Source organism: Phoca vitulina, unplaced genomic scaffold (genome assembly GCF_004348235.1).
Source record: "Phoca vitulina isolate PV1807 unplaced genomic scaffold, GSC_HSeal_1.0 scaffold718, whole genome shotgun sequence".
Classification (NCBI taxonomy): domain Eukaryota; kingdom Metazoa; phylum Chordata; class Mammalia; order Carnivora; family Phocidae; genus Phoca; species Phoca vitulina.
The window spans coordinates 1-11,309 of record NW_022590405.1 but is presented as its reverse complement, the minus strand read 5'-3'; the positions used below and the strand labels follow the sequence as shown (position 1 = coordinate 11,309).

At 39.2% G+C, this 11,309-nt stretch overlaps 1 protein-coding gene across 1 annotated transcript; it reads left to right on the top strand.

Moving 5' to 3' along the window:
• Positions 1–4,279: 4,279 nt before the first annotated feature.
• Positions 4,280–6,245, top strand: LOC116629382 (importin subunit alpha-1-like). The gene has a single exon (XM_032399676.1). The coding sequence runs from the start codon at positions 4,400–4,402 to the stop codon at positions 5,987–5,989; it is 1,590 nt and encodes a 529-aa protein (XP_032255567.1). The 5' UTR covers positions 4,280–4,399; the 3' UTR covers positions 5,990–6,245.
• Positions 6,246–11,309: the final 5,064 nt, after the last annotated feature.

Here is an 11,309-nt window from a genome sequence, read left to right as displayed (position 1 = left end):
TTACAGAATCCCCATTAATATTTCTTGCAGGGTTGGCTTGGTGGTCACATATTCCTTTAGTTTCTCCCTGGCCTGGAAGCTCTTTATCTCTCCATTCGTTCTGAATGACAGCCTTGCTGGATAAAGTATTCTTGGCTGCATTTTCTTCTCATTTAGACTTGCCAGGTCTTTCTGGCCTGCCAGGTTTCTCTGGATAGGTCTGATGTTATTCTGATGTTCCTCCCTCCATATATAAGGAACTTCCTCTCCCTAGCTGCTCTCAGGATAGATTCTTTTTCTCTAAGATTTACAAGCTTCACTATTATATGTTGGGCTGTTGATCTATTTTTATTGATTTTGGGAGTGGTCATCTTTGCCTCTTGGATATGAATGCTCATTTCCTTCCCCAGATTAGGGAAGTTCTCTGCTGGGATTTGCTCAAATATACCTTCTAGCACTCTCTTTCTCTCCACCCTCTTGGAGATCTCAATAATTCTGACATTGGAAAGTTTCATAGCGTCATTCTTCTCTACAAGACTTTTTTCATGGACTATTAGTTGTCTATCTCTGTTTTCCTCAACTTCCTTCTTTTCCATCAGCTTATCTTCTAGAGCACTTATTCTCTCTTCTGCCTCTTTGACCCTAGCTGTTAGAGTATCCAGTTTAGACTGCATCTCATTCACAGCATTTTTAATTTTGGCCTGATTAGAACTCATTTCTGCCCTTAGAGATTCTATATTGTCACTTGTTTTTTTCAAACCTAGCTATTGACTTTATGATTGCTATACTGAATTACATCTCTGACAACTTACTTATATCCATACCAATTAGCTCTGTGACAGAGAACACTGCCTCTGGTTCTTTTTTGTGTGAATTCCTCCTTCTATTCATTCCTCCCAGAGAATGATGAGTGGGCAAATGAACAGAGTTCAAAATATCAACCATGACCCATGCAAGATGCACCCTAGAAAAATCTGGAGTGGTCAGAAGCCACCACAGAAAAACAAACAGAGCCAAAATGAAATAGAAGAATAAAATAAAATTTAAAAAGTGACTATGTAATATAACTTGGCATAATAAGCATCTAGCTGAGGTGGGATGAAGGTAAAAAGAAAAATAGAGAAAAAGCATAAGAAAAAGAAAAAAGGAAGGAAAGGAGAATTTTATCTGAAAAATAGAGCCGTGAGGCAACACCTGGAGTTCAATATACTATTTTCCCCTGGTGTTGGAATTTTACAGTCTTGTGAGATCCATAGGCTTGTCTTCCACCTGCATTTCCAGTCTGTCTTCTGGGGGAGGGGCTTGCCAAGCTGTTTCTCAGGTATCCCTGCCTAGATGGATTTGTCCCACACCTTGTCAGTCAGGGGGATGGGCTCAGTGGAAACTGGTCCTCTGTGTGGCTTTTGTTCCCTGGAGACTTTCTGCACCTCTTCAGAGGATCAGAGCAAAAATGGCCATGCCCAAACCTTTGGCCCAGAGCAGAAAGATCTCAGACTGCCCCCTTTAATAAACCCTGTGTGACAGTCTCCACTTCTGTATGCACCAAAAACTGTAGGTTCCTGTGGTGTGCACCCACTGCAACTCTCTCAGAAGTAGGGCCAGGGGCCTGGGAGTGCCACTGCCCGTTATGACTCTAAAACCACAAGCAGCTGTGGGCTGGCACTCACCCGAAGCTCCTGGATCATGTCTGGGTACTGCTCTAATGTCCATTCTGTGCCACTACAACCCTGGGAGCTTTTGCCCAGTCCTAGGCACAGCTGTTTCACCCCAGGTTCCAGTCCTTTACAGGCTACTCAGTAAAAGAGTGATTACCTACTGGCCTGGCTCAAGGTTTATGGCAACCCGAGCTGAGAGTCCCCTCCTAGGCTCACTGACCATAACCTGCTCCCCGGCTCCACTGCTTGGGCACTCTGTTTGTTCAGGCACCCCTGATCACTCTGTAACTCCTCGGATTCCAAGACCACAATGCCCCACTTAGAAGTCTGCCTTTTCATTTCCAGAGCCCCTTTCAGAGAGGGATGTCTGTCACTAGAGCAGATATCTAAGGGTTCCAATTTTCCACTCCAGTGTTATATCACTTTCCAGGAGCCAGCTTATGGAGGCTCCCTCTCTCTTCTGTTTATCTTCTGATATCTCCCCACAGATTCATGACTCCTCATGTCCTACCTTGCAAGAAGCAGTCACTTTTCTGCTTGTAGAGATCCAGATATATATTTTTGCACCTCAGGCTGATTTTGTGGGTGTTCAAAATGGTTCGATAGATATCCAGCTAAATTCAGGGGACTAGTTGAAATGGGGTTCCCTACCTTTCCACCATCTTGCCTCCTCCCTTTTACTGTCTTTTATAAGAAGCACACTGGATGTGGCAGGAGATCTCCGAGTCATCCAGCAGCTGGATGGTGCATTTCATCTCCTGGCTGAGTGATTTGATGCTGGAGCTCCGAAAGTTTATCTTCTTCATTGTCCTCCTGATTCTCAACACACAGTGGCAAGAGGTAAATTTGCACCGTGGCCTGGGGGAACAAGCAGGAGGCTCAGGGCAGAGATGGCAGTCACCCATGCAGACCAACACACTCATGCATGCATTGTCCCGGACACCTGGGTGCAGCTCATCCCTGGGACAGCAGTGGCAATGGGCGCCTATGGTCACCCATGGTAGAAAGTCTTCATAAATTAGTTATAGAAGAAACATATGTTACCTTTACAAAAGCCATATATGACAAGCCCACAACTAACATCATACTTAATGGTGAAACATTAAAAGATTTTCCTCTAAGATTAAGAACAAGACAAATTTCCCACTCACACCACTCCTGTTAAACAAAGTCCTGGAATTCCTAGCCAAAACAATCAGGAAGGAAGAAATAAAAGGCATTAAAACTGGAAAGGAAGAAGTAATATTTTTTTCTATTTGCAAATGACATTTTATATAGAGAAAATCCTAAAGACTGCCAAAAAATTTGTTTGATCTAATCAATGAGTTCAAAAAAGTTGCAGGATAGGGGCGCCTGGGTGGCTCAGTTGTTAAGCATCTGCCTTTGGCTCAGGCCATGGTCCCAGGATCCTGGGATCGAGTCCCATATCGGGCTCCCTGCTCGGCAGGAAGCCTGCTTCTCCCTCTCCCACTCCCCCTGCTTGTGTTCCCTCTCTCGCTGTGTTTCTTTCTGTCAAATAAATAAATAAAATCTTTAAAAAAAAAAGTTGCAGGACACAAAATTAACATACAAAAATCAGTAGTATTTTTTTATACATTAACCATGAATTACCTATAAAAGAAAGAAAATGATCCTATTTACAAGAGCACCAAAAACAATAAAATATTCAAAAATAAATTTAACCAAGGATGTAAAAGATCTGTATATTGAAATCTGTAAGACATTGATGAAAGAAATCAAAGAAGTCACAAATAAATAGAAAGGCATCCGTGTTCATGGATTGAAATAATTAATATTATTAAATTATCCATACTCCCCAAAGCCATGGATAAATTCAATGCAATCCTTATCAAGATTCCAGTGGCATTTCTTACAGAAGTAGAAAAAATCCTAATGTTTATGTGGAACCACAAAGACCCTAAACAACCAAAGGAATCCTGAGAAAGAAGAACAAAGCACTAAGCATCACACTTCTAATTCAGGTTATATTGTAAAGCTATAGTGATCAAAACAGCTTGATACTGGTATAAAAACAGATACATATACCAATGGAAAATAACTGAGAAACCAGAAATAAACCCATGTCTATATAATCAACTAATTTTTGACAAAGAAACAAAGACTAATGCATAGAGAAAAAGGCAATTTCTTTAAAAAATGGTGCTGGGACAATTGGATCTTCACATGTTAAAGAATGAAACTAAACCACTATGTTACACCACTCAAAATAATGAACTCAAAATGAGTTACAGAATTAAATGTAATGATGAAAACCATAAAAATCCTAAACACAGGAAAAAGTCTCACTGACATCAGTCTTGGGCTACAAGAAACTAAAATGCTTCTTCACAGCAGAAGAAAAGATCAACAAAATGAAAAAACAACGTATGGAATGGGAAGAAATATTTGCAAAACGTATATCTGATAAGGGTTTAATATTCAATATATATAAAGAATTCATACAACTCAGTAGTAAAAATATATAAATAATCCAATTTTTAAATGGGAAAAAGACCTGCTTGGACATTTTTCCTAAGAAGATATGCAAATGGCCAACAGTTACATGTAAAGGTATACAACATCATGAATCATAAGTGACCTCACACATGGTAGAACGGCTAGCATTAAAAAGACAAGAGACACCGTCTTTGGGGTGATCCGTGGTGGACGTTTTGAGGGCAGCTGACCTGCAGCCTGCGCGCCCCGGACCGCCTCCTGTGGAAGCCTGAGCCGGCTGTGTAGCTTTCTCCCTTTGTCTCATAACCATGTCCACCAACGAGAATGCTAATTCACCAGCTGCCCGCCTTAACAGATTCAAGAACAAGGGGAAAGACAGTACAGAAATGAGGCGGCGCCGAATAGAAGTTAATGTGGAGCTGAGGAAAGCTAAGAAGGATGACCAGATGCTGAAAAGGAGAAACGTAAGCTCGTTTCCTGATGATGCTACCTCTCCACTACAGGAAAACCGCAACAACCAGGGCACTGTAAATTGGTCTGTTGATGACATTGTCAAAGGCATAAATAGCAACAATTTGGAAAGCCAGCTCCAGGCTACTCAAGCTGCTAGGAAACTGCTTTCTAGGGAAAAACAGCCCCCCATAGACAACATAATCCGGGCTGGTTTGATTCCAAAGTTTGTGTCCTTCTTGGGCAGAACTGATTGTAGTCCCATTCAGTTTGAATCTGCTTGGGCTCTCACTAACATTGCTTCTGGGACGTCAGAACAGACCAAGGCTGTGGTAGATGGAGGTGCTATCTCAGCATTCATTTCTCTGTTGGCATCTTCCCATGCCCACATCAGTGAACAAGCTGTATGGGCTCTAGGAAACATTGCAGGTGATGGTTCAGTTTTTCGAGACTTGGTTATTAAGTATGGTGCAGTTGACCCACTACTGGCTCTCCTTGCAGTTCCTGATATGTCATCTTTAGCATGTGGTTACTTACGTAACCTTACTTGGACACTTTCAAACCTTTGTCGCAACAAGAATCCTGCACCCCCATTAGATGCTGTTGAGCAGATTCTTCCTACTTTAGTTCGTCTCCTGCATCATGATGATCCAGAAGTATTGGCAGATACCTGCTGGGCCATTTCCTACCTTACTGATGGTCCAAATGAACGGATTGAAATGGTTGTGAAAACAGGAGTTGTGCCCCAGCTTGTGAAGCTTCTAGGAGCTACTGAATTGCCCATTGTGACTCCTGCGCTAAGAGCCATAGGAAATATTGTCACTGGGACAGATGAACAGACTCAGGTTGTAATAGATGCAGGAGCACTTGCTGTTTTTCCCAGCCTCCTAACAAACCCCAAAACTAATATTCAGAAGGAAGCTACGTGGACAATGTCAAACATCACAGCTGGTCGCCAGGACCAGATACAGCAAGTTGTGAATCATGGATTAGTCCCATTCCTCGTTGGTGTTCTCTCTAAGGCAGACTTTAAGACACAAAAGGAAGCTGTCTGGGCTGTGACCAACTATACAAGTGGTGGGACAGTTGAACAGATTGTATACCTCGTTCATTGTGGCATAATAGAACCATTGATGAACCTCTTAACTGCAAAAGACACCAAAATTATTCTGGTTATTCTGGATGCCATTTCAAACATCTTTCAGGCTGCTGAGAAACTAGGTGAAACTGAGAAACTTAGTATAATGATTGAAGAATGTGGAGGTTTGGACAAAATTGAAGCTCTACAAAACCATGAAAATGAGTCTGTGTACAAAGCTTCATTAAACTTGATTGAGAAGTATTTCTCTGTAGAGGAAGAGGAAGATCAGAATGTTGTGCCAGAAACTACCTCTGAAGGCTATACGTTCCAAGTTCAGGATGGCACTCCCGGGACTTTTAACTTTTAGATTGTACAGCTGAGGCAGAAAGTTGTTTGTTGTGTACTCTGTTTGGTAGAAGTTTGTCTTACTGTTTCTCTACTAAGAACTCTTTTTAAATGTGTTTTGTTATCATAGCACTTTTTACAAGGAAACTCTACTTGACCGGTTCCAAACTGTACAACCTATATGAAGCTCCTCCTCTCAGTGGGTTTCTTATTTCTATGTGGAATCTCCTCTCTTGCAGTGTCCTGTAAATAAAGATTAAATTCCACTCTTTTCTTTACTTCACCGTAAAAAAAAAAAAAAAAGACAAGAGATAACAAATACTGGCAGGAAGGTAGAGAAAAGGGAACCTTGTGCAATGTTCGTGGGCTTATAAATTGGTGCAACCAATATGAATAACAGTATGGAGGCTCCTCAAAAAATTAAAAATAGAACTACTATAGGATCCAGCAATTCCACTTTTGGGTATTTAGCCAAAGGAAACAAACAAACAAACAAAAACACCTTGTCAAAGACGTATCTGCATCTCCATGTCCATAACATTATTTACAAGAGCCAAGACATGTAAACAAAATAAATGCCTGTTGACAGAAGAATGGATAAAGAAGTTTTGGTATATATATACAAGAGAATATTATTTATCCATAAAAAGGAAGGAAATCCTGACAGTGGTAACAACATGGGTGGACCTTGGAACATTTTGCTAAGTAAGACAGAAAAAGACAAAGAGTGTATCATCTCTTATATGTAGAATATTTTTTTAAGTCATAAAAAAATGATAAGATTGGTGGTTACCAGAGGTGGGGTGTAGGGAGTGGGGGGAGAATTGGATTAAGGTGACCAAAAAATACAAACTTCCAGGGATAATAGAAATTAGTACAGGGGATGTAATGTACAACATGATGCCCATAGTTAACACTGATATACAGTATATTTGAGAGTTAAGAGAGTAGATTCTAAGAGTTCTCATCACAAGGATAAAAACATTTTTTCTTATTTTTTGCATCTATATGAAATAATGGACATTAACTAAACTTATTGTGGTAATCATTTCACAATATATGAAAGTCCAGGCATTATACTGTACCCCTTAAACTTAGTGTTGTATGTCAATTACATCTCAATAAAACTAGAATAATTTTTTAAAGAAGTAAAATTTAAAATTCACAAATATGTGAAAACTAAACAACACAATCTTGAACAATTATTGGGTCAAAGAAGATATCAAAAGGCAATTGTAAAATATCTTAAGACAAATGAAAATAAATCATAACATATGAAAATTATGGGATGCTGCAAAGGCAGTACTAAGAAAAATTATATGTTAAAAAAAAGAAAAATCCCAAATAAACAATATTTTACATCTCAATGAGCTAGAAAAAGAAGAACAAACTAAGGCCAAAGTTAGTAAAAGGAAGGAAGTAATAAACATTAGAGCAGAAACAAATAAAATAAAAAAACAATAGAAAAAAAGATAAACAATAGGAAATGCCATTGAAATTAAAAAGTAGTTTTTGAAGACAAAGGAAATGGATAAATCTGTAGCTAACTAAGAAAAAAACCAAAAAACTTAAATAAATATAACAAGAAAAAATAAATATTACAACTGGTGCCACAGAAATGCAAAGAAGCATAAGGCCACTATGAACAATTACATACCAATAGACGGAATAAACTACAAGAATGGACAAATTCCTAGAAAAGTATAATCTACCAGGACTAAATCATGAACAGATAGAAACTCTGAACAGACCTATAACTAGTATGGAGATTGAATCAGTAATCAAAAACATCCCAACAAAGAAAAGCCCAGGACACCATGGCTTCACTAGTGAATTCTAACAAACATTTTTTTATTTCATTATGTTATACTAAACACCATATTTTACATCATTAGTTTTTGATGTAGTGTTCCATGATTCATTATTTTCATATAACACTCAGTGCTCCATTCAATACATGCCCTTTTTAATACCCATCACCAGGCTAACTGATCCCCCCACCACCCTCCCTTCTAGAACCCTCAGTTTGTTTCTCAGAGTCCGTAGTCTATCATGGTTCATCTCCCCCTCTGATTTCCCCCTCTTCATTTTTCCTTTCCTACTATCTTCTCTTTTTCTTAACATATAATGTATTTTTTGTTTCAGAGGGACAGGTCTACGATTCATCAGTCTTACACAATTCACAGCACTCACCATAGCACATACCCTCCCCAATGTCCATCACCCAGCTACCCCATCAGTCCCACCCCCAACCATTCCAGCAACCCTCAGTTTGTTTCCTGAGATTAAGAATTCCTCATATCAGTGAGATCATATGATACATGTCTTTCTCTGATTGATTTATTTCACTTAGCATAATACCCTCTAGTTCCATCCGTGTTGTTGCAAATGGCAAGATTTCATGTGTTGTTTTTTTTTTGATGGATGCATAATGTTCCATTGTATATATATATCTATACATTCATTCTTGGGCTACAAGAAACTAAATATATATATATATATATATATATATACCACATCTTCTTTATCCATTCAACTGATGATGGACATCTTGGCTCTTTCCATAATTTGGCTATTGTGGACATTGCTGCTATAAACATTGGGGTAAACGTATCCCATCGGATCACTACATTTGTATATTTGGGGTAAATACCCAGTAGTGCAATTGCTGGGTCGTATGGTAGCTCTATTTTCAACTTTTTGAAGAACCTCCATACTGTTTTCCGGAGTGGCTGCATCAGCTTGCATTCCCACCAACAGTGTAGGAGGATTCCCCTCTCTCCGCATCCTCACCAACATCTGTCGTTTCCTGACTTGTTAATTTTAGCCATTCTGACTGGTGTGAGGTGGTATCTCATTGAGGTTTTGATTTGGATGTCCCTGATGCCGAGTGATGTTGAGCACTTTTTCATGTGTCTATTGGCCATTTGGATGTCTTCCTTGGAAAAATGTCTGTTCATGTCTTCTGCCCATTTCTTGATTGGATCATTTGTTCTTTGGGTGTTGACTTTGAGAAGTTCTTTATAGATTTTGGATACTAGCCCTTTATCTGATATGTCATTTGCAAATATCTTCTCCCATTCTGTCAGTTCTCTTTTGGTTTTGTTGACTGTTTCCTTTGCTGTGCAAAAGGTTTATCCTGATGAAGTCCCAATAGTTCATTTTGGCCCTTGCTTCCCTTGCCTCTGGTGATGTTTCTAGGAAGAAGTTGCTGCGGATGAGGTTGAAGAGGTTGCTGCTTGTGTTCTCCTCTAGGATTTTGATGGACTCCTGTCTCACATTAGGTCTTTCATCCATTTTGAGTATTTTTGTGTGTGGAGTAAGGAAATGGTCCAGTTTCATTCTTCTGCATGTGGCTGTCCAATTTTCCCAACACCATTTGTTGAAGAGACTGTCTTTTTTCCATTGGACATTCTTTCCTGCTTTGTCGAAGATTAGTTGACCATAGAGTTGAGGGTCCATTTCTGGGCTCTCTATTCTGTTCCATTGATCTATGTATCTGTTTTGTGCCAATACCATACTATCTTGATGATTACAGCTTCGTAATAGAGCTTGAAGTCCGGAAATGTGATGCCGCCAGCTTTGCTTTTCTTTTTCAACATTCCTCTGGCTATTCGTGGTCTTTTTTGGTTCCATGCAAATTTTAGGACTATTTTTTCCATTTCTTTGAAAAAAGTTGATGGTATTTTCATAAAGATTGCATTAAATGTGTAGATTGCTCTAGGTAGCATTGACATCTTCACAATATTTGTTCTTCCAATCCAAGAGCATGAAACGTTTTTCCATTTCTTTGTGTCTTCCTCAATTTCTTTCATGAGTATTTTATAGTTTTCTGAGTATAGATTCTTTGCCTCTTTGGTTAGATTTATTCCTAAGTATCTTATGGTTTTGGGTGCAATTGTAAATGGGATTGAGTCCTTAATTTCTCTTTCTTCTGTCTTGTTGTTGGTGTATAGGAATGCCACTGATTTCTGTGCATTGATTTTATATCCTGCCACTTTACTGAATTCCTGTATGAGTTCTAGCAGTTTTGGGGTGGAGTCTTTTGGGTTTTCCACATAAAGTATCATGTCATCTGCAAAGAGTGAGAGTTTGACTTCTTTGCCGATTTGGATGCTTTTTATTTCTTTTTGTTGTCTGATTGCTGTGGCTAGGACTTCTAATACTATGTGGAATAGCAGGGGTGAGAGTGGACATCCCTGCTGTGTTCCTGACCTTAGGGGGAAAGCTCTCAGTTTTTCCCCATTGAATATGATGATCGCTGTGGGTTTTTCGTAGATGGTTTTATGATATGGAGGTATGTACCCTCTATCCCTACACTGTGAAGAGTTTTAATCAAGAAAGGATGCTGTACTTTGTCAAATGCTTTTTCTGCATCTATTTAGAGGATCATATGTTTCTTGTTCTTTCTTTTATTAATGTATTGTATGACATTGATTGATTTGTGGATGTTGAACCAACCTTGCAGCCCAGGGATAAATCCCACTTGGTCGTGGTGAATAATCTTTTTAATGTACTGTTGGATCCTATTGGTTAGTATTTTGGTGAGAATTTTTGCATCCATGTTCATCAGGGATATTGGTCTGTAATTCTCCTTTTTTGATGGGGTCTTTGATTTTGGGATCAAGATAATGCTGGCCTCATAAAATGAGTTTGGAAGTTTTCCTTCCATTTCTATTTTTTTGAAAAGTTTCAGAACAATAGGTATTACTTCTTTTTTTTTTTTTTAATTTTATTATGTTATGTTAGTCACCCTACAATACATCATTAGTTTTTGATGTGGTGATCCAGGATCCATTGTTTTCGTATAACACCCAGTGCTCCATGCAGTATGTGCCCTCCTTAATACCTATCACTGGGCTAACCAATTCCCCCTCCCCCCTCCTCTCTAAAACCCTGATTGTTTCTCAGAGTCCATAGTCTCTCATGGTTCATCTCTCCCTCCGAATCCCCCCCTTCATTTTTCCCTTCCTTCCCCTAATTTCCTCCATGCTATACCTTATGTTCCACAAATAAGTGAAACCATATGATAATTGACTTTCTCAGCTTGACTTATTTCACTTAGCATAATCTCCTCCAGTCCCATCCATGTGGATGTAAAATTTGGGTATTCATCCTTTCTGATGGCTGAGTAATATTCCATCTTCTTTATCCATTCATCTCTTGAAGGGCATCTCGGCTCTTTCCTCAGTTTGGTTGTTGCGGACTTTGCTGTTATGAACATTGGGGTGCATATGGCCCTTCTTTTCACTACATCTGTGTCTTTGGGGTAAATACTCAGGAGTGCAATTGCTGGGTCATAGGGTAGCTCTATTTTTAAATTTTTGAGGCACCTCCACACT

Excerpts from the sequence above, each read along its gene's own strand:
- LOC116629382 (XM_032399676.1), top strand. The coding sequence starts at position 4,400 with ATGTCCACCAACGAGAATGCTAATTCACCAGCTGCCCGCCTTAACAGA.